This window comes from Corvus moneduloides, chromosome 10 (assembly GCF_009650955.1).
Source record: "Corvus moneduloides isolate bCorMon1 chromosome 10, bCorMon1.pri, whole genome shotgun sequence".
NCBI classification, from domain to species: domain Eukaryota; kingdom Metazoa; phylum Chordata; class Aves; order Passeriformes; family Corvidae; genus Corvus; species Corvus moneduloides.
Window position 1 is genome coordinate 28,467,185 of NC_045485.1, and position 21,726 is coordinate 28,488,910.

At 68.7% G+C, this 21,726-nt stretch overlaps 1 protein-coding gene across 6 annotated transcripts in view; it reads right to left on the reverse strand.

Moving 5' to 3' along the window:
• Positions 1 to 382: 382 nt before the first annotated feature.
• LOC116448553 (microtubule-actin cross-linking factor 1, isoforms 1/2/3/5-like) overlaps positions 383 to 21,726 on the reverse strand; it is a 28,622-nt gene continuing 7,278 nt past the window's right edge. For 3 of the 6 annotated variants that reach the window (XM_032119094.1, XM_032119093.1, XM_032119095.1), the window contains 37 exons: positions 17,414 to 17,578; positions 17,105 to 17,265; positions 16,567 to 16,726; positions 16,408 to 16,492; positions 15,717 to 15,958; positions 15,408 to 15,527; positions 15,197 to 15,304; positions 14,885 to 15,103; positions 14,466 to 14,669; positions 14,164 to 14,395; positions 13,817 to 14,043; positions 13,579 to 13,701; positions 13,097 to 13,198; positions 12,848 to 12,949; positions 12,386 to 12,532; positions 11,941 to 12,096; positions 11,124 to 11,321; positions 10,930 to 11,058; positions 10,267 to 10,437; positions 10,008 to 10,163; positions 9,534 to 9,740; positions 8,873 to 8,992; positions 8,444 to 8,613; positions 7,857 to 8,016; positions 7,308 to 7,505; positions 6,563 to 6,688; positions 6,089 to 6,232; positions 4,917 to 5,105; positions 4,533 to 4,647; positions 4,296 to 4,462; positions 3,767 to 3,929; positions 3,539 to 3,693; positions 3,391 to 3,465; positions 2,972 to 3,089; positions 2,607 to 2,797; positions 2,400 to 2,520; positions 1,395 to 2,224 (listed from right to left, as the gene is read on the reverse strand). In XM_032119094.1, coding sequence (XP_031974985.1) covers positions 2,178 to 2,224; positions 2,400 to 2,520; positions 2,607 to 2,797; positions 2,972 to 3,089; positions 3,391 to 3,465; positions 3,539 to 3,693; positions 3,767 to 3,929; positions 4,296 to 4,462; positions 4,533 to 4,647; positions 4,917 to 5,105; positions 6,089 to 6,232; positions 6,563 to 6,688; positions 7,308 to 7,505; positions 7,857 to 8,016; positions 8,444 to 8,613; positions 8,873 to 8,992; positions 9,534 to 9,740; positions 10,008 to 10,163; positions 10,267 to 10,437; positions 10,930 to 11,058; positions 11,124 to 11,321; positions 11,941 to 12,096; positions 12,386 to 12,532; positions 12,848 to 12,949; positions 13,097 to 13,198; positions 13,579 to 13,701; positions 13,817 to 14,043; positions 14,164 to 14,395; positions 14,466 to 14,669; positions 14,885 to 15,103; positions 15,197 to 15,304; positions 15,408 to 15,527; positions 15,717 to 15,958; positions 16,408 to 16,492; positions 16,567 to 16,726; positions 17,105 to 17,265; positions 17,414 to 17,578 — 5,673 coding nt within the window. In that variant the 3' untranslated portion in view covers positions 1,395 to 2,177. Of the gene's footprint in view, positions 2,225 to 2,399; positions 2,521 to 2,606; positions 2,798 to 2,971; positions 3,090 to 3,390; positions 3,466 to 3,538; positions 3,694 to 3,766; positions 3,930 to 4,295; positions 4,463 to 4,532; positions 4,648 to 4,916; positions 5,106 to 6,088; positions 6,233 to 6,562; positions 6,689 to 7,307; positions 7,506 to 7,856; positions 8,017 to 8,443; positions 8,614 to 8,872; positions 8,993 to 9,533; positions 9,741 to 10,007; positions 10,164 to 10,266; positions 10,438 to 10,929; positions 11,059 to 11,123; positions 11,322 to 11,940; positions 12,097 to 12,385; positions 12,533 to 12,847; positions 12,950 to 13,096; positions 13,199 to 13,578; positions 13,702 to 13,816; positions 14,044 to 14,163; positions 14,396 to 14,465; positions 14,670 to 14,884; positions 15,104 to 15,196; positions 15,305 to 15,407; positions 15,528 to 15,716; positions 15,959 to 16,407; positions 16,493 to 16,566; positions 16,727 to 17,104; positions 17,266 to 17,413; positions 17,579 to 18,028; positions 18,604 to 19,849; positions 20,146 to 21,726 lie in introns of those variants that run through there. The other 3 variants (XM_032119090.1, XM_032119091.1, XM_032119092.1) reach the window with 2 other exon arrangements.

Genomic DNA, 21,726 nt, shown 5'->3' on the forward strand with positions numbered 1-21,726 from the left:
AGCCACCGCATGCCTGTCGTCTTTGCTTCCCAAGCCAGCGCTGTTGCCTGGGGCTCAGGATGCGGCTGACACAAGCCGCAGTGCCGGTGATGCCGGTGGTGCCAGGCACATTGTCCCAGCTGGGAGGGGTGGATGAGATTTCCATAGGCATCGGAATGTGCAACGCAACTTGTACTGGCGGTTCCAGCCTGCGCCGGCAGCGCTGCAGGATTGTCCCGGGATGTGCTGGCAGATGTGCCACGGAGAGCCACAGGCTCAGCCCTGCTCTTGGGGGGCTGCGGCAGTGCCGGGCAAGGGGTCCTGACCTGTGCCAGGGCATTCATGGGGCTCCTCTGTGCGTGGCCAGAGATGTGCCCGGCACAGGCACAATTCCAGTCCTGGACCCTTTGGCTCTGTGTTTATTCAGAAGAAAATGAGTGGACAGAGGGTTTTAGGGTGAAACAGTGCAAAAAAGGGACTGGAAGCCATGAGGACATGGCCTGGTGACCAAAGGGACCGAGATTGGGAGGGGGCAGCCAGGCAGTGCTGATGGGGGACCAAAGAGAACAGCCACAGCCCTCGTGCATGGGGTCTGGGACTCCTCCAAGGCGGGGAGGTGCCAGGCAAGGGTCGTGGTGCTGCAATGCCTGGGGACAGTCCCCATGCTCAAGGTGTCCCCCAGCTCTTGGAGTGGCGACACAGCCAGTGCCTCCAGACACCCCATCCCATCCTGACAGGCAGCTGGGCCCGTCCCAGCTGTCCCCCAGACATTCCAACTGTGACGGGGCATGCAGGTGATGGATGCACAGCTGCCAGATCCACGCTGGCTGGGGACCACGCAGACATTCCCGGTGCCCTCAGGGCTGAGGGGTATCCAAAAAGCAGCCAGCAGTCCAGGACAGGGATCTGGCCTCTCCCCGTGCTGCCCAGCGTGGGCACAGCAGGAATGCCAGCAATGCCTTCCTTGGAAAAGGAGGTGATGCGGCGCGGTGCCCGCTGGCACCACTGCAGCGCCCGGGGCTCGCCAGCCGCGGCTCTGGCGCCAGGCAGCTCTGCCGGTGGCACCGGCTGCGGCACACCCGGCCGTGCCCAGCCACCGAGTGCCACCGCGCTGCTATGCACCTGCTTTGGCGATGTGACACCGCCTGCGCTGCCCAGACTCAGCACCCCCTGTCCTGACAGCACGGTGAGGGGATGGACAGACCGACAGACTGCAGCCCCTGGCCCTGAGCACAGAGACAGACCGACAGACCGCAGCCCCGAGAGTGGGGTGAGCACACAAGCCAGACAGAGTGCAGCCTCCCGCCCCGAGCACACAGACAGACTGACGGACCCCTGCCTCAGCAGAGGGGCAAGCAGACAGACGGATGGAGTGGAGCCCCTCCCCGAGCAGACAGACGGACGGACAGACTCCGTCTGGGTGCTCATAGAAAAAGGAACCTCACTACAGTTTATTGTGGCGGCGGGTGGGCCCGGCCGGGGTTACATTCAGCTCTACTGCTGTCCGGTTAGCGGGGTGGCACGGTGGCACGAGCATGCGTCAGCAGGGCGGGGGTCCCGCTGCCCGCCGGTGCCGCTGGCAGGACGGGAGGGCAGGCGCGAGGGACCCCCACCCGTGGCAGCCCCCGCCCCGCCGGGGCAGGGGCGGCCAGAGCCGGGGGCCCGTGCGCGCACGCCGAAGGCCGAGGGGTGAGGGTTAGCACCAGAAACGGGGCTCGGCACCCAGCCAGGGGTCCCGGTGCCCGGGTACCGAGCCTGGCCACCTCCCGCCGGGGCATGGGAGGCAGGATGGGGACCCCCGTCAGCAACGCCAAACGCCGGGGGTACCGCAGCCACCCTGAGCTGACGGCACGGAGAAGGACAGGGCCCAGCGCGGGGGTGCCTGGCTGGTCCCACAGCCCCGGGCACTGGGAGCGGGGCACCGGGGCTCAGACCCCCCCGCGCTGCCCGGTGGAGCCGTGGGGCGGGAGACCAGAGCCCGGGGGCTTGGTGTGTGTCGGGAGATACTTGCATATCCGCCGGACTTGGCCCCGGCGGGATCGGTGACGGACAGACAGCTCAGCCCCGCTCGGGGGGCCGCAGCGCCGGGCCGGAGACCCGCGGGGGGCACGGCCGCGGCTTCGCCGTCCTCCAGCCTCGGGGAGGAGGGTCCTGAGAGGGGCCGGCCGAGGGTGCTGGGCGCAGGGCGGGCGCAGGGGTCAGCGGCAGGGGCTGCAGCGCTCCGGAGGGGACCCTTCGGGCGGCTCTGCGAGGGCACGGGGGCGGCGCTGGAGCGGGGAGCTCTCCTGCACCCGGCTCCAGCGCTCCGAGGGACCGGGGGACAGCCCCGCTGCGCCACCCCACACCACACACCGACCCCGGCTCCCCTGTGCCTTCAGCGCTACGGGGCGGCAGGAACCTCGGAGCGGCCCGGCACTCACCTGGGGGTGCCACAGCCAGGCTCTCCTCAGCCGCACTGAAGTGCAGCTCGGCTCCGTCGGGCAGCCCCGAGCCCCGGGAGCGCGGACACCGGTCCCCGGAGCGCGTCCTCCGCAGCACCGACTGGGAAGGGTGAGCGTCAGTGCCCCGTGGCAGGCGGGTTGGGGGGGGGGGGGTCGTGACTTCAGGGGGGGCTCCACGGCCTTTACCTTCCTGGCCAGGGGGCTGCTGGGAGCCGAGGCGCTGCTGTAGAGGCTGAGGCTGGAGTTGGAGCGGCTCGGGGACAGCACTTTGGAGGAGGCGGCCGACTGGTTCCCCGCACACCTGGTGGCGGCGGCGGCTCCAAAGACGTCTGAGGACAGGTACTTCTCGTTGATCTTCAGGTTGGTCCTTCCCTTCACTGGGGACAAGGGAGGCAGCGAGCTGGCAGTGATGGGGTCCCAGCAGTGCGAGACCCTGGGGAGCGCGGTAAGCTGTGCCCCCCCGGCCCCCGCTGACCCGCATGGCCCGCAGGCACCGCGCCAGGCACGGGGACCCCCCGCACCAGTGCCCGGTGTGGGACCCCCACACCCACCTCTGCAGGGGTCATTCTTCACCAGGAACTCGTCCAGGGCAATCCAGCCCCCACCCACCCGCACCATGAGGGTGCTGCGCAGGATCCGCACCATCCGCAGCTGCTGCGACTCCCCGAACTGCGGGGAGAGGGACGTTGGGGCACGGTGGGGGCCAGGGTTTTGGGCAGGGCTGGGCATTGGGAAGGGGTGCCGGAGCAGGTGCCAGCACCCAGACCTGCCCATCCCTGCGGGCCCTCCAGCCCCGCTGGCACTGCCCTCCCACAGGAGCCAGGGCTCCTCGGGCGTGGGGATGTGCCACCTCCCTGCCCCTGCAGGACCCGGCACGGGGCAGGCTGTGCACAGGCGTCAGAGCAAGCCGGAACCCCGCGCTGGGGACCAAGGGCTGGTGCCTGCGGCAGTGCCACGGGTCGGCACTTACCCGGTACCTGTTGGCGCTGATCTGCTCCACCTGGAAGCGCTTGGCACAGTTGCACTGGGCCACTTGCCTGTTCACCTGTGGGGGCACGCTCAGCTCAGACCCAGGCAGGGCCCCCACCCTTCCAGCCCCCCCGCTGTCCCCCCCACACCTCGTCCTGGATCTGATCAGCGTCGGCAGAGCGGCGCAGCGGGTCACGGTTGGGGTGCAGAGCACTGACGAACTCATAGTAGTCGATGAAGCCGTCGCCGTTCATGTCGAAGATGCTGGCCACGGCATTCATCTCCAGGATGTTGGTGGGGAACTCTGTGGGGGGACGGGGACCCTCAGCCCCCCAGTGCCAGCCCCCTCAGCCTCCTCCAGTCCCCCCGGCACCCACTGGAGGCAAGGACACTCTCGATGAATTCCCGCTGGCTGATGCGCCCGTCCTGGTCCCTGTCGATGCCGCGGAAAACGTCCAGGACACGGGACTTCATCTGGCTGATCCACTGCATGTAGCGCTTCCTCCAGACCCCGAAGTCAAAGTGTGCGAACTCCTCCAGCTTGGAGGGGCACACATGGGGATTAACACAACAGCGGGACCCCCTCATCCACCCCGCGTCAGCCGGAGTGACCACGCTGCACCCCACATTCAGGCCCAGCTGTGCAGCCCGGCTGCTCCCAGCCCTGGCCCTGCCAAGGCTGCAAGGGGGATGTCTCTGCCCAGGACCCCGACTCTGGGGTGTACGGGGGACCCTGGGCTCCAGCAGCCACTCAGGGATGTCAAGGTGCACCCATGGGGTGCGCTGGGACCCCCAGCTGCAGGGACAGGGCCTGGGACTGCTGACCCCATCTGCATCTGACCTGGGGCCAGGGGGTCCCATGGGCAGAAGACCCCCGGGGCAGTGGGACCCCTGGGGTGCCCCTACCTCCCGCAGGCGCTGCAGGGCCGTCTCCAGCCGGTACTGCCGGTCCAGGGCCAGCAGCCAGAGCTGCTGCCAGCGGTGCAGGAGCTGGGCCATGAGGGGTGTCTGGGGCTCCAGCCCCCCGAGCGGCACCGCCGCCGTGCCCTGCGCCTTCCCACCACTGCGGCGACCTGGGGAGAGGGGCGTGAGGGGGCGGCTGAGGGTCCGGGGTGTGTGGGGGATGATGATGGGGGTCCTTACGTGTGGCCAGTCGGCGGGTTGCCGGGGGGCCCAGATCCATCGCCAGCTTCCTCTTGCAGCTCTTGGTGACCTTCTCCACGTCTGGCTGCTTGCGGTTCAGCTCCTCCATGAACACCTGCCATGGAGCGCTGGTGCTGAGCACTCCACGGCCCTGGGGCCCCGCTGTCCCCCTCCCAGGACCCTCCCTAACCAGCAGCGTGTGGTACGGACGTGATGGGCTTGGACAGCGCAACACAAAAGCTGCTGCCGTGCAAGCACCACCCACGACCCCAGCCCGGTGCTCCCCAAAGCCCTCAGTCAGGCCAGGTGCTCGCCCAGGGCTGGATGGGGTGTGTGAGGGGGGTGACAGGTTCCCCAGGGAGTGCCAGGTTTGCAGTCCCTCACCACGTGCTGGGCACTGAGCTCCTCCAGCTGCTCGGCCTCCTCTGGCAGCGGCTCCTGGTCCCGCAGCCCCAGAGCCTCCTCGGCAGCCGTGATCCAGTCCAGGAGCTGCTCCGTCTCCTCCCGCTCAGCCGCCAGCACGGCCGCCTGTGCCCGCAGCCGCTCGCCCTGCTGCTGCGCCCAGCTCAGCACCTGCAGGGCAGCCAGGGCCAGTGGGGCATGGGGGGCACCCCACTGCGGACCCCAAGGGCTCCCATCTGGAGCAGATGCCACAGGGCCATTGCTTTGAGGGGAACAAGTCGGCACCGGGAGCCACGGCCACCATGGCCATGGGACAGGCTCGTGGAACCACACCAGCTGCCCTAGTGACCATGGGGCAGAGACGTGGGGGCTCCACAGCCCACCATGACTATGGGGCAGGCACATGGACCCACGGCCAGCAGCTGTAGTAAACGTAGGGCAGGGACATGGGGCAGGGACATGGGGCAGGGACGCGGGGCAGGGACACGGGGCAGGGACACGGGGCAGGACCAGGTTCCTGTTGGGCAGCTGAGGAAGGGCTGGGGGTGCTGACCCCCATGTGCCAAGGGTCCCCAGGTCCGTGCTGTGTGGACATGCCAGCTGCCCTCCTGTTTTGGGGTGAGTGGAGTGAGGGGGGCAGCCCCAGGTCAGATCCAGAGCAGATCCTGCAGGTCTCTGCTCAATAAGGGCTTTGTGTGGGATCGGCTGAACCTGCCAGACCGGTCCCAGGAGTGCCAGGAGTCTCTTACCTGCAAACCCACAAAACCCAGGAAGGCCCTGGGCCCCTGTGGGAGCAGGGTCTGGGGTGAGGGTCCCTGGGACACTGCTCCCAGGTTTCCCTGCCTCAGCTGCGTGGTGGCTGCCATTGCACAGGAATGAGCCACCACCGCCCAAGGGGGGCTGCGGAGGCCCCAGGCGGCCCCCTGTGAGGCCACAGGATGGGGGAGCATGGGGGGGCACTGGCAAGGCCAAGACCCTTTGGGGCCGAGCACCCCCAGCTCCCCGCAATGCACTGGTTGGGGGGGCTGCCCCTGGCAGTCCCTGGTGGTGGGAGAGGTGTGGGGCAGTGGGAGAGGTGTGGGGCTGTGCCTGCCCCAGGTGCGGGTGCCACTCTGCTCCCCCAGGCAGGGATGGGAGCAGGGCACCTGTCTCACCTCCTGGAAGCGGCTCTTGGCGACCGTGACCCAGGATTTGATGGTGATGATGGAGTCGGGATGGCAGGTGGTGAGGATCTCCTCCCCCAGCGAGGTGATGCACTCCAGCTCCAGCTGCTGGCACTGCAAGGACTGCATCAGCTCCTGGGGGGACATGGACCATGGTACTGCCAGGGCTCAGCCCTCCAGACACCACCGCACCCCCCTGCGCCAGAGGGATGGGTGGATTGGGGTGGGGGTGCCCAAATCTCCCCACCTCAGGGCATTTGGAGCCCCAAACCCCGTGCTCTTGGTGTGGTGGGACTCAACATCGCACATGTCTCTGTGGTGGCACCCAACATCCCGTGTCTTGCTGTGGGGATCCCACAGCCCAGCAGGGGCTGGCTGGGGCCAGCTGACCCCAGTGTTGGGTGTCCTGGGGCAAAGCTGGAGCCAACCTGAGGCGGGGACTGGGGGCGGGGGGCTAGCACCCACCTGCAGCTGGGTCTGGCACTCCTGCACAGCCGCCTCCTCCTCGGGGAAGACTCCGTACTTGAGGGTCTTCTCTGACTCAGTCAGGCGCCCCAGGAAGGAGTGCACCAGGGTGTGGAACTCCTCCGCCTGCCACGACAGCGGGGACCTGCTCAGCACCCACCTTGCAGACCCCGGTCCCGGCCCCTGAGCCCCCAGGCCCCTGAATCTCCTGGCCAGGCCCTGAGCCCTGTGCTGCTGGATGGACAAGCCCCTGGCACAGGCACTGGCAGCATGCTGTGCCAAGGGAGAGCTGCTGCCAGCCTCTCTCCAACCCCACTGTGGGATCGAGGGGATGCCCCGCACCCAGCTCTACACCTGGACACGATTTCCTCCGACCCTTCAGTACCTCCCTGTACCACCCAGCCACCTGCCCCAGGCGCCGTGCACACGTTCACACCTGCAACAGGCACTCACAGCAACCAGCCTGGCACCTGGCCACGGCACCTTGCGTCACAGAACCCCACACACCGAGCCCAGGCACCCCACGGAGAACCCCAAAAGGCACCCACACCACCCAGGTAGCCCAGAGCACCCCTCCAGTGCACAGCCACCCACCAAGCCTGGGCACCCCATGGAGCACCCTGGAAACGCAGCCACCCACCACCCGGACACCCCACACCCCCACAGCCATCTCAGCCTTCCCCCATGGGAGCACCGGCTGCAGATCCCAACCTGGGGGTTCCCCTGCTCCCCCCCCAGCCCTCACCTGCCGCAGTGCAGCCTCCAGCCGGGCTTGCTTGGAGAGGGAGAGTTTGCAAACCAGGTCCCAGCGAGTGCTGAGCTCCTCCACCTGCCGCTGCAGCCACTGCGAGTCCACGCTGCTGCTGCCGCGCGTCAGGTCCCGCACTGAGCGCTTCAGCGTCTTGATGCAGCTGGCACGTTTGCCCAGCTCCTTCTGGAACACCTGGCAGGGAGGGCAGGAGGGTGGGATGGGGTCCCACCTGGACCCGCTACCGCGCAGGGCTCCCCTGCACCCCCCCAGATCCTCACAGCAGTGGGCACAGGGCTCCCCTGCACCCCAAACCCTCACAGCAATGGGCACAGGGCTCCCCTGCACCTCAAACCCTTCCCAGCACTGGGGTATGTGGGGCCCAGGGCAAAGGGCACAAGCTGGGGTCAAGCAGGGGTCACTCCAGTGGTCAATGCCCCATCCTGTGCCTGGCTCTGGTGCTGTCCCAGATGGAGGGTGGGCACAGCCTGAGGCTTCCTGGGGGCCCATACTGGGCGGGGCCCCCCCAGGCCTCGGGCCACCCACCTTGTGCTTGTCCATGAGGTCCCCGACCAGGTCCCGGTCCCCTCCGACGGGCACATCCTCGCTGAGCTGTGGCTCGGCGCGGTACAGCCAGTCCATGAGGGCCTGCAGTGCGTCCGTGAACTTGCCCGAGAAGAGCAGGTTCTCCTCCAGCTTGTGCTGCCTGCGAGGGGGGCACGGGAGATGCTGCAGCACCCAGGTGCTGGGGGTAACCCCATGGAGCCACCCCACAGAGCTGGCAGCACCATTATGGCCAGGGACAGGTCCTGGCAGTGCCGTTATGGCCAGGGACAGGTCCTGGTAGCGCTGTTATGGACACAGAGAGGGCCCAGTTGCACCCCAAGGGCAGAGTCCAGCAATGCTGGGAATGGGGTCCCGTAGCAGGGACCAGGATGCTCGGGGAGGAAGGGCAGTTCCATGTGCCTGCCTGGGACCCACGCAGCGAGTGGAGAACAGACAGTACCATCCCATACCATTTCCATCCCTATTCCCATTCCACCCCTTCCCGATCCCATCCCCATTCCAACCCATTCCAATCCCACCTGCATCTCATTCTCATCCCATCCCACTCCCCCTCGCCCCATTCCCACCTCTCTGCAGCGTGGCTGCACAGTGCATCCCAGCGCTCCTTCAGCTCCCCCAGCAGCTCCTCCAGCGGCTGCAGGTCCTGGGGGAGCCGGGCCCCCTCCCGCAGCGCCCGCCCGCTCCGCAGCGTCGCCTCGTACACCGGACGCTTTGCCCGCAGCACCTTCTGGAATGCCTGCAGGGGCCCCACGCACCCCACAGGTGGGTGTTGGGTCCCCCAGCTCCTCCCCCAAGACCTCTGGGACTGTTGGGGTGCCAACATCCCTTGGCCCAGCGCTCCCCTACCCCAGGTCTCCCAACTCTGCAGGATGGCCCTGGGGGGTTGTTCAACCCCCCTGGCAGCCGGGGATCCCCCTCTGCAGCCCTCAGAACTCCAGCTCTGTGCACCCCACCCTCCCGGGACCCCCCATGCCAGGGAGTGGGGCAGCCCTCACCTTGTGGTCAGCCAGCTGGCACTTGATCTCCTCCTGGCTGGTGGCAGCATCCTGCGGTACCTCCAGGCTCTGCTCCACCTCGTCCATCCAGTCCAGGAGCAGCCGCCGGGACTCACTGAACTGCAGTGGAGGAGAGGGCTGTGGGGGCTGAGGGGGGGACACAGGGGCAAAGCGGATCTGGGCTGACCCAGACAGGAGCCATGGAGCCACTCAAAGGAGTGGCACGGCCTGGGCACCACCATGGGGCACACCATGAACAGCACAGTGACAACACTGGAGCCACGTGGTTCCTTCCTGGCACAGCTCCCGGCAGGGCCCATGTCATGGAATCAACAGTCCCGGGATGGCTTGGGTTGAAAGGACCTTAAAGCCCATCCAGTTCCACCCCCCTGCCACAGGCAGGGACACCTTCCCCTAGACCAGGTTGCTCCAAGCCCCATCCAACTTGGTCTTGTACACATCCGAGGATGGGGCAGACACAGCTTCTCTGGGAAACCACCCTCACAGGCAAGAATTTCTTCCCAATATCCCATCTAACCCTGCCCTCTGTCCGTGGGAAGCCATTCCCCCTTGTGCTGTCCCTCCAGGCCCGTGTCCAAAGCAAACCAAGGGGCAGAGCCCCCTCCCCAGCCCGTGATGTGGCTGGGCTGGGTCCCGGTACCTGCTTGCTGCGTTTTCGGGCCTCCTCCAGCGCCGCCCCCCGCTCGGCCGCCCGCTGCAGGACCTTGCCCAGGCGCTCCCTTGCCGCCAGCACCAGGTTCTGGATGACGGCCCCGTCCTGCTTCCGGCTGAAATCCTTCAGGCGAGCGGCCACGGCCTCCAGGCTGCCCAGCTTCTCCCCGTGGGCATTTGCCTCCTTCACCAGGGCCTACGGGGAGGGGGCAGCTGAGTGTGGGTGGTCCTGGGGCAGGTGAGGAGCCCCCGCACACAGCCCGTGCCAGAACAAGACACAGAGCACCAGGCACAGCCCATGCTGGGATGGGGCACCGAGCCCACTCACTCTCCTGCTGTGGGGACAGACGTACCGCTTGCAGCCCGGGGAAGATCCCTGCAGGGGCCACGCAGGACCCCCGGGGCAGACCCCAGCCCCATGAACTGGCCCTGAGGGCACCGCACCGGCCCTGCCCACTCTTGCCTTGTGCTCCTGGATCTGAGCGGTGACGGTGTCGAGGACGAAGCTGGGGGGCGCGGGGGACCCCAGCAGCTCCTCGGCGTGGGCCACCCAGCGCAGCAGCTCCTGCGCAGAGCCGTGGAACTCGGTGGTGACCGTCAGCCCCTCGGCCAGGCGCTCCTGCGGGCAAGGGCAGGGACTAGTGGAGACGGGCACCCGCCGCCCCTGAGCGGGGCTGGTCAGGGTGAGCCCCCCGGGGGTCACAGCCCCTCACCCCGCACACCTTCCTCTCCTGGGCCTCGGCCTGGACACTCTCCCACTTCTGCTCCAGGAGCCGCAGGCTGTGCTCGGTGCTGCAGGGCCGGCCGGCGCGGCACGAGTCCAGCAGCCGCTGCAGCCGCTCCCGCAGCCCCCGGTACGTGACCGCCCGCGCCTCCAGCTCCCGGCACAGCTCCTGCCGGGACAGCGGGTCAGGATGGGGACAGCGAGCAGGATGAGGAAGGGGACAGGGATCGGGATGGGGATAGGGATGGGGCGGGGAGGATGACAGGTACAGAGATGGGGATGGGAACAGGGATGGGGATGAGAAAGGGGACAGGGATGGGGATGTGGAGGGGTCAAAGTAGACAGGGGTAAAGTAGACAGGGGACAGGGATGGGGACAACAGAGACAGCCACAGTGGACAGGGAGAGGGGATGGAGACAGGGATGCGGATGGGGACAGGTTCAGGGTAAGGGACAAGGACAAGGATGGCTCCTGCTCTGTCTCACGGAGCAGCTGAGGGAGGGGTACCAGGGTCTGCGTGGTTGGGGAGAAGAGGCAGCAGAGAAGGATCCCGGCCCAGCAGTGTGGAGAGGGGTGGATCTGGGGCACACCTTCCCCCAAGAGATCAACAGACCCCAGGGGCCGGCCCTGCAGCAGGACCCAGTCTGGCGCTAGTTCTCACCAAGTGTGCATTGAGCTTTTCTTTGGTGGCATCCGGGTGGCCCCAGGCCGGCTTGGAGCAGAAGAGCTGCAGCTCCACCTGCTCCAGCCACTGCAGCAGCTCCGTGATTTCCAGCGTGATGTCCTGCACCTGCGGGCGACGGGGGGTCAGCGCCGTGGCCGCCGCCTGGCAGCGCCGCAGTCCCGCGGCCGTACCTGGCTGAGGTTGTTCTCCAGCTCCAGCTGCCGGCTCTCGGTCTCGCTGCGCACCAGGTCCCAGTGCTGTCCCAGCTGCTGGAGGCTGCGTTGCAGCCCCTCCACGCTATCCCCCAGGCTGGACAGCAGCAGCCCCTGCCCGGCCTCAGTCACCGACTGCACCGTGCGGGCGTGGGACATGACGTCGGTCCGCAGCACCTGGGGATGGGGTGGCAGGGTCACGGCTGGGACCGGGGCAGGGGCACCCACCCCCCACGTTCCTCTATCTGCACCATGCAAAGCCCCTCACCCCGAGACACCTCTGCTGCCCAAAGCATCGCTGCCACTACAGCACTGAGGACTGAGGGTGCCACATCGGGCAAGGATGGCACCCGTGGGTGCCCCCAGGCTGGTGTCAGGGCTCTTGATCTCAGCAGGGTGCGGGGCAGGGCCGAGACACAAGATTTGCCGGTTCGTGGCCGGGCTTGGCCGGGACAGGCAGCCCTTGCACGGCCCCCCCGGCGCGGGGACAGCCCGGCCCTTGCGGCCTCGCCTGCGTCAGGCACATCACGAGCGTGCCCGGGCAAGGGGCTGTGGCACGGGGCCGGCGCGGAGACAGCTCATTCCTTCCATGGTGTCACCGCGGGAGGGGACGCGTCCTCGCGTTGCTGCCTACCCAGCCCTGCTGCCGCAGCACCCGAGGAGGGGCCGGGCAGCGCCCTGTGGCCAGGACACCCACCCTGGGGGTGCCACCACAGCCAGGACCCCAAGGACACACAACCCGGCAGTGCGACCGTGGCTGTGGCCGCGTGTCCCCCGGGCCACGGCATAGCCTCACCTTGTGCTTGGCCAGCTCGATCTCGCAGCTCTGCAGGTCGGGGCGCAGGGGTGCGGGGCCGCGCAGCTGCTCCCCGGTGCGGCTCAGCCACTGCAGCAGCTCCGCCAGCTGGTGCTGGAACTGCCCCAGCCCCAGCAGCGCTGCCTCCAGCTGATGCTGTCGGGAGGGAGCTGCGACGTCGGGGGAAGAAACGGCAGCCCGGGCCCAGAGCACCCAGCACCCACCCAGTGCCCACACGGCCCCATTTGCCCACCCAGCACCCACCCAGTGCCTACACGGCCCCATCTGCCCACCCAGCACCCACCCAGTGCCCACTTGCAGCTCCCCATGGTGACCCAGCACCACACACCCAGTACCCCCAGGACACTCCCACCCACCCAGCACATTCATGGCACCCCGTGTGTCCTCCCAGCCCTGCCCTGTGCCCCCCGTGCCCCCTCCCCACCTGTCGGCTGACGATCTCCTCCTCCAGGTGGTCCCAGCGCTGGCGGAAGTCACTGAGCGTGGCCGGGGCATCCCCCTGCCCCGTGCCCCCCTGGTGCCGCAGGCTCTCCACATCCACCTTGCACTGGTACAGCTCCCGCTTGAATTCCTGGGGGTTGGCACTGGTTGGTGACATGGTCCCACGCACCGGGACAGGGTCTGCCTGTCCCCATGGCACCACATGGCACAGCACAGGCACCTGGGCCCTGAGCTGCTCCTGTGGGGCTTGTGGGGGACAGGGCTTGGCCACCCCAGGCAGGACTTGGCTCCTCAGCGCTCAGCACTGGGGCACCAGCACTGTCCAACCCACCATCCCTCCATCCCACCTCTGCTGAGAGCACCCTCTACCCTCCCTGCCTCCGACTGCTCTGGGGATTGGGGCATGGCGTGGCACAGCATGGTCCGGCGTGGCGCATCAAAGCACCTTGAGCTCTGCCAGCTGCTGCTGCACCATGTCCAGGTCCCCGCCGACCAGGAACTCCTCGGCGATGCGCAGCTCGGCTGCGTCCAGCCATTCCAGCAGCCGCTGGGGATAGGGAAGACAGGGGGGTGGTGTTGGGGAGTCCCATGGTGGCCCCATGGTGGCCCCATGGCCCCTCACACCCCTGAGTGGAGACAGGAAGGTGACGCAGACCCATCCACGGGGGATCTGCCTGAGGGCCCCCGTACCCACCTGCATCGTGTCCTGGTAGCTGAGGGCGGCCTGGAGCTGCTCCTCAAGGCGCCCGTTCCGTTCCGTCCACACCCGGCTCAGGCTGTGCCAGGAGGAGTAGAGCTGCGGCCGGGCACGGGGGTCAGTGATGTCACAGCAGGGCCAGGCCACAGGGGGACAGGACGTGGGGGTCAGGGTGGACAGGGCACAGGGGGTCAGCAGTGCGCCGGGGGTACAGGGTGTGGGAGTCACTAATGCCATGGGGGATGCCAGGGCACAGGGGTGGTACTGCACGGGCATGCAGGCATGGGGATCAGAGACATCACGGGACTGCCTGGGCACATGATCAGTGGAGTTCTGTGGGGGTCAGTGGCACTGAGCAGGGTCTGGGGTGCAGGGGTCAGTGGCACTGATGGGGGTCAGGGGACATGCCACCCCCACAAGCAGCATCCACACAGCCCAGGACCCTGTCCCTGCCTGAGCCCAGCCCCAAGGACACTCACATCATCCAGGCTCTTGGTCACATCGGGCTTGTCAGGGTCCCCACAGGAGGCCATCAGCTCCACGCCCAGGCTGCCCAGCGTGTCCAGCTCACCCTGCAGCGCGTCGATCTCCTCCCGCAGTGCCTGTGCAGGGCATGGGGCTCAGGGCTGCCCACACTGGGGGCTGCCCAGGGCACTGCCCACACCAGGGGGCCGCCTGTGCCGTGGCACTGCCCACCAAGCCCCTGCCCAGCCACACCTGCATGGTGCGCAGCCGCGTGCGGATGGCCTCAGGCTCGCCACCAGCCTCCTCCAGCCCCAGCACCAGCTGCTGGGTGTCACTGAGCGCCACGGCCAGCTCAGACAGGCCATGCCAGAAGCGCTCGGCCAGTGCCAGCAGCTCCCGAAGCCACCGCTCCTGCTCCTGGCAGCGGCCGCGCAGGCAGCCCCACTGCGACAGCAGCTGTGCCGTGCGCTCCTGGATCCCTGCGGGGCACCACGGGTCAGGGATCAGGGTGCTGCGAGGGACCCAGCACCCACACACAGCCCTGGCACGGACACAGATCGCCTGCCAGCGGAGCCGTGCCCACCCCTCCGTCCTGATACCTCTGGCCGCAGCGTCGGAGCTGACCGCCTGCATGGTGGCCAGCAGCTCCTCGCCCTGTGCACGGACACCCTCCAGGGCCACCCCAAGCTTCTCCAGCTCGCCCAAGGCCAGGCTGTTCTCCCGGATCTGCTCCCTCAAGTGGGCTGCGTCGCCGCGGACAGGCGGCTGGCTCTGCAGCCGGCTCTGCAGCCGCTCCAGGCACTCCAGCAGCAGATCCATGCGCTCCGACAGCTGGGGACCAGCCCGGTCACTCGAGGATAGGCCCCTGGGGACGCACCCCATCGCAGTGCCAGCCCCGTACCTGGCTGTACCGCGGCAGGGCATCCTCCAGCAGAGCCGCTGCCTGGCGCACGCGTTCGCGGATGTGGCCGTACTGCTCCTCCACCTCCTGCCAGCGCCGCTGGAACGGGGCTCCCTGCTCTGGGCTCAGCTCCACCAGCTGCGCTGACACGCGCTGCAGCTTCCCCACCAGCGGCCGGTGCTCGGCAATGGCCTCCCGCAGGCTCTGGCAGCGAGGAAGAGCCGTGGGGGTGCATTGGGGTGGGATGTGCCTCATGGGATACGCCCCACAGGGATGTGCGCTGCTCCCAGAGGAGTCCTGCTCGTGTGGTGCCCCAGCCCCGTGGTCCCCATGGCGATGCCACCCCCATCCCGTCACCTCTCCACTCCCAACCCGCGGGGCGGCCGAGCGAGTCCCTTTGGCCCCTGCCCTGCCCGCACCTGCAGCAGCGCCTGCTGCTCCTTGAAGGCCTCGTAGCTGATGGCATTGGGGGAGAGCTGCACCCCCAGGGCCTGCGTCTCCTCCAGCCAGGGCAGCAGCTCCTCGAGGGCCTCGGAGAACTGGGTGAGCAGGGACTGGGCGTGCTCCAGCTGCACGGCACAGGCACCGCTGCGCAGGGAGAGCTGCTCCGTGCTCTCCCGCAGCGCCTGCACCGACGGCTGCAGAGACAGGGAGTCATCGGGTGGCCGGGGACACAGGGCACAGCCATCCCTGGGTGCTGGCAGTGTCCCCCCGACACCCTCCCAGCTCACCTGAAGGCGCTGCTGCAGGGGCTCAGGGCAGCAGCGTAGCAGCGGCTCCGAGAACCCCAGGAGACGCTCAACGAGGCCCCGGCAGTGCAGAATCTCGGCGGAGAGCAGCTGGAATGGAGCCGCAGGTGGGTGCCAGGTCCTGGCAGGACCCAGCAGGATGGGGATGCCAAGTCAGTGTCCCCGGGATCCCTGGACACTGCTGCAGACCCACCTTCTGCTCGGAGAGCTGCGAGCAGAGAGCCTCAGCATCCAGCTGCACACGGCCAATCTCCTCCAGTCGCTCGCCCAGCCCAGCCACACGGGTGAGCTGGGACTCCAGGACCTGCTCAAACTGCAGTGGAGGGACAGACGTCAGCTAGAAGGGTGTGCACGTACCAGGGCAGCTGCTTTGGGACACGGACACCCAGCGCATCCCAGTCCCCCGGGACTGTGCCATGACCCACCGCGTCCCACCCAAACTCCCCTTGCAGACGGCAATGGTGGGAATGGTGAGGGGTTCAGGGAGCCCAGTGTCCCACACCTTCTCCCTGTCACTGGCAGTGACTGAGGGCTCTTGGCCATCCTGCTGGCTCTCCTGCTCGCCCAGCTCCTTCTCCATGCGGCTCAGCCATAGTGCCAGGTCCTCAGGGGCCGTGCCCAGGCGAGATGAGGCTTCCAGGGTCTGCCCCAGCCGGTGCGCAGTATCAGCACTGCTCTGGCCCACAATGAGGTACCGCATCCTCAGTGACTCCATCTTCTCCTGTGTCAGCTGGGCCTCCTCCCCTGTGGCAGTGTGACACCAGCATCAGTGCCACCGCACTGGCATCCCTGGACATGGAACTGGCCACACCAACAGCTTCCAAGCCCGTGATGATCACTCTGCCCTGACCTTTCTCCTCTCCTACCCCGCCTCCTGCTGCTCCCAGACCCAGCTCTGGTCTCTCATCCCACTGCCAGCAAGATCCACCTCCCTGGCTGCATCTCACCACCACTGAACCCTGTCCCACCACGGCCCTGACCTGCAGGCTGTGCCCTGGCCCCTCTGCATCCCATTGGATGCTGTCTGCCCGCTCACACCATGCCACAGCTCCCGGTGGGGAGCAGCACGCCCCAAGGACCCCCAGTGCCTGGGGGTCCCCTTGCTGGCCTGGGCTGCTGCTGTCTGTGCTCATCCCATTCCAAGTCCCATGGTCCTGACCCTGTGGCCACCACTCCTGGCCATTGCCACTTGCCTGTCACCATCTCCAGGACCCGCTGCCCGCTCTCCAAGGCGCCATCCAGCTCTCCCAGCCGCCCGCGGATCTCCTCACAGAGGGCCTGTAGCAGTGACCAGTGATGACACAGGTGCTCGTGTCCACCCTGTGCCCACCCCACGCCCACCTTGTGCCCACCTGGGTCTGCTGGTGGGCATCTTGCACACGGCCAACGCAGCCGTCAGCACGCCAGAGCTGGGCCAGCTGCCGCTCTGTGGCACCGAGCCACTCCTGGAAAGAGTCTACAGCCTCCTGGAAGCCCTGAGCCGCTGGCAGGATCCGCTCCAGGCAGCCATACCTGCGCCAGGAGGGCTGGGTGAGCCGGGCAGTGGCAGTCCCCGAGACTGAGGTCCCAGCCAGAAAAGCCCCCTCTCCCCCACACTGGTGTCCCCATGCCCAGTGCTGCCCAGCAGGGCCAGTGTCCCCACAGAGGGACCTGTGGGAAGGGCTGCGTGCCAGACCATCCACAGAGCCCTGGACCTGCTGCTCCTGTGCAGCAGCGGCACAGGATGCGATGGGGACGGTCCCTCTGTCACGGTGGCCCCAGTGCCAGTGGGGCAGCGCACAGGGACATCAGGGTGTCACAGAGACTCCGTGTGGGGGACACCAGTGGGCAGAGCCTGTGCCAGTGGGCCACAGCTGCCAGCCCGGTGATGAGGCCTGGCCCCTGACCCACCTGGCTTCGGCCTCCTGCATCAGCTTGTCCCATCTCTCCCCGAGGCTGAAGAGGCCGGCATTGCCCTCGGGCGCTGCCGTGCCAGAGCCCTGTGCCATCAGTCTGTCCTGCAGAACGAGCTCCACGCGCGGCCTCCTCTCCTCCAGCAGCCGCTTCAGGAGCTGCAGGGACGGGGGACACGGCGCTGTGCTGGGGACTCCTGTGCACCCCTGCCACCTCGGCACAACCCTGGGCGGCCACTTGGCCCCCGGCCTCCTAATCCCCAGCCAGGGTGCGCGTGGGCGGGACACGCCGGCCGGCCCTGCTGACCTTCTGCTCCTCCAGCTGCGCCTTCACCACCTTCGCCTCCGCCGATGGCGGCTTCTGGTTGCTCACCAACTCCTCCATATCAGCCACCCAGGCCAGCAGCCGCTCCAGCGTCTCCTGGCCCCGGTCCGCTGCCTCCTCTGGGACAGGGACAGACCGTGAGGACACCTGTGGGGAGAGGTGGCTGAGCCATGGGGCAGGTGGAGGGCAGCCATGGGGCTGGGCAGCAGCCCCCACACCATGCCCTGTCCCCGAGGTGACACCGGAGACAGTGGGACCCTGCCCAGCCCATGGGGTCCTCCCTGGCATCCTTCACAGGGCTCCCCAAAGCCGGGGCTGCACACCCTGTGCCGTTTGGATCCCTCCAGACCCATGGCCCCCGCCAGCCGAAGCTGAGGGAAGGGAGCTCCCTGTCCTACAGCGCCAAGCTGGGTGCCCAGCACGAGGGGTGCCACCGGCCCAGCCCCCACCAGGGCACAGACAGTGACTCGACATGAGCCCTGGCCAAGGGACAGGAAGGTCAAGACTCGCTGTGGAGAAAACCACGCCGGAGGGCAGTCCTGTGGCACAGGGTTTGGCACAGTGTCCTCCCAGCAAGGGTCGCTGTCTGTCAGTCACCTCGGTGGCATCCGTGTGTCCGGTGCAGCCAGCAGCAGTGAGCTCCCCCACGCACTCCGTCAGCACGGTGACCGTCCGGGTGACCACAGGCTCGCCACCCTTCTCACCCGCCGGGTACTCGGTCACCTCCACGATCTCCGTCACGATGGTCTCAGTCACCTCCGTCACCTCTGTCACCTCCCGGGTGGTGACAGGTTTCCAGGACCAGGTGCTGCGGGGAACGCTGGCCCGCGGGGGGGTCCAGGCTGCGCCCCCCACCTGCCCCCTCACCGCAACTCCAGCTGCACCCCCGTTCTGCACCGCCACCTCGGACTGGCTGCGCCGCAGCACGGGGCTGCCTGGCCGGCTCCGAACGGCACCGGGCACCGGGCTCCAGCCGTTCTCCACCGGCACCGGCGCCTTCTCCAGCAGCCCCGGCCAAGCCTCCGAGTCGCCTCCGGCGGATGGCTGCCCCGCGTCCAGCCCGGGCTCCCGCAGGAGCTCCTCCGGCCGCCGGCTCTTCTCGCCCAGGCAGCTGGGCCGACTCACCGAGTTCCCCATGGCGCGGGCGCCGGGCCCCCGCCTCAAATCCCGGCCTGCAACGATCCAGGGGATGCGCGTTACCGGGGCCACCGCGGGGCCCCCAGACGCCGGCCTGCACTCGGGTCAGCCCCCTCACTCCACTGTGCTGCCGGGGCTGCCTGACCTCCCGCTCCGGTGTTGGAGGTCCTGGCCCCCCAGCAAAGGGCTGCCAAGAACCAGGGCACGGGGACAGGGAGATGGGACACTGGCGGAGGGAGAGGACCCCAAGGGACCCCCCGGCAGTGCCCAGAGTGCCTCTCCTAGACGTCTCGGCAGAAGACGCAGCAGCGGCGGCGGCGGCAGCGCCAGGCACTGGGGAGAGGCAGATGCTCCCGCCCGGCATCGCCTTGTGCCTTTGGATTAACAAGGACGGCGGAGCCGGGAGAGAGGAGCATCTGCCCGGGGGGGACGGGGGCTGAGGGTGGTGGGGGGCGGCGGGGGCACCAACCGGGGGGCGGGCAGGGGACGGGCAGGTGGCCTCCCCAGCCTGCAAGCCCTGCCGCAGCCATAAATCCCCGGCGTGACCCGGCAGGACCCTCCCCCGGCAGCCCCCCCCGCCGCAGCCGCAGCGCTGCTACCCCTGGCCCCCGGCCTCACCCCTCCGGCACGGCCCTGGGCACACGCCCCTGTGCACGTGTGTACACACAAACACACGTGTGCAAACACACACACGCGTGTACACACACACACACATCACATGCACACGTGTGCAAACACACACACACCCCACACACACGCTCCCACTCGTGTGCACGCACGCCCCGACAGGCAGACCCCACGCTCACACACCCCTGCTCGGGGGGGCAGCGACAGGACCCCCCACGCCTGCATCATCCACGACATGAAACACACCTGTAGCAGCCCCGCACACGCGTGGGGAGCGCACGTGCACCCACACGCACCCACCGCGGCCGCGCCCCTGGCGTGGGTACCGTACCCTGAGCCCCCACGCGCGACCCAACACGCCGCGGAACACGCCACGGGCACGACCTCGCCCACGGTCACCGCACGCACACCCACAGCAGGGTCCCGACACACGCACCTCTGTGGGTGCAGCCCCGCGGGGCACCGCACTCCCACCCCATCGCACCGCCCCGCGTGTCAGGGTCCCGCGGGGCTGCACGGGTGGATGGGCCACGGCGCAGGGTGACCTGGGGAGACCCCGCACCGCGCGCCCGGGGGGCTGCGGGACACGGACCCCGCCCGGCTCCGCGCACACCGCAGTCCCAGACCCGCGCGGAGCCCCCGCCCCGCACTCACCCCTCGGCGACTTCGGGCGTCCATGGGGCCGGGCCGGGAGTGCCGCCGCCGCCGTTACCGTTCCGGGGGGGCCCGGGCTGTGCAGGGGAGCGGGGCGGAGGCAGCGGGGGGAGACTCGGTCCCCGTTACCGCCGCCCGGCTCCGCCGCCTTTGTGCGCCGCGCCCGCGGCTCGGGGGGAGCGCGGGGGGCACCGGGCGGAGACCCTCGCACCGGCACCGGCCCGGCTCGGCGGGGCTGGTCTGACCCCGGACACACCGCCGCCCCCGTTAACCCTCCGGGCGCCGATCGCCGCCGTTACCGGGGAAACCCCCGGGGCCCCGCAGCCATCCCGCGGGGGAGGGGCGGCGCCGGCCCACCGCCCGCCCTGCGCCGCCCGCGGAGGCGACTGCCCGCACCCCGCACTGCCACTGGCACCAGCACCAGCACCGCTACCGGCGCCAGCACTAACACCGACACCAGAACTGACACCGGCACCAGCACCTGTTCTGGCACTGGCACTGCACTCTCACCGGCACCTGCTCCTGCCCCAGCACCCACACTGACACCGGCACCTGCACCGACACCAGCAACTGCTCCTGCACCAACACCTGCACCGGCACCAGCCCAGGCTGTGCTGCCTCACAATGAGCCCCAGGACAGCACAGCCCCACGGAGTCACGGCCCCACAGCGACACAGTCCCTCCAGCTCTAGGGTTGCACCCCCCACCCTGGCTCTGGCCCCCAGGCAGTGGATGCTGTGGTCACTGAAGGGCTTGGCCCCATTCCCTGGGGCTCTTTGGGTGTAGGGCCTCTCAGCCAGGAGCCTGGGGGGGCTCAGTGGAGGAGGGCTGGGCTGGGCTGGGCTGGGGGGCCAGGCCGGGCTACCAAGATGCTATCGTGAAGCCCACCCTGAGAGCCAGGGTGCTGCAGGCCTCGGTCTCCAGAACGCCCTCGCTGCCACCCTGGGTGCTGGTGGGACCAGGGGGCACCTCCGACTGTGTGCCCGTGGTGTGAGCCCCATCCCCATCCTGCCCTGACTCAGCTCCAGCACTGCGGCCTCCCAGCCAGTGAGAGCCCCCCATGACGGGGGTCCTGCCCCACAGAGCCGCGTGGGTGCCCCTTGCTGGGCCCCGGGAGCCGGGGGGCCGCTGCAGCCGCGTCGGCCACGCTGATGGATGGGGCTCCCTGGGGTCTCCTGGGAGCGGCGGGCGGCGGGGCCGGGGGCTTTGTCTGCTGCCAGAGACGCTGCCGGGAATTAGCATCTGCCAGGGCCTCGGTGGCTCCACACCGTCCTGCAGCATCTCTGCATCATCCTCCCCACACGGCTCTGGAGCCTTCCACTGCTGGCACCGAGGTGCTTGGCACCCAGCATGGGTCTGAGCCCCATGGTACTCCAGGCACCCCACAGCACCCCACAGAGCCCAGCCGGGACCTGCCAGGCAGAAGCTGGGCAGGGGGTGAGGATCCAGCTCTTTCTGCAGAGCCACTCGCCACCTCCGTCCCACGCGCCCGCCGGCAGCTCGCCCGGCACGCTCCGCAGCCCCAGGTACCAGGCTCGGGGTGGCACGGGCGCCCCGGGCAGGGGAGCTCGGCGCGGGGCACCGGGCGGGAGCGGTCGGCTGGAATCCACAGCCTCAGATCCCGGGAGCCGGGTGGGTTTCTGTGCGGCCTCGGCTTTGTCTGCGCCGGGGCCGGAATGAATGGCCCTTTCAGTTTGTGCCGTCATGTGTGCCGAGGGAGCCCGTGTGCCGGCCAGGCCTCGAACAAAAGGAGCTGGCGAGGGGCTGCGCTGGGGCGGCGAGGAGGGGCTGCCGGCAGCCCCCACTGCACTGCTCCCGCTGCGGCTCCGCGCCTGGGCAGGGGGCACGGCAGCACACGGCGGCACAGCCGGTGCGTG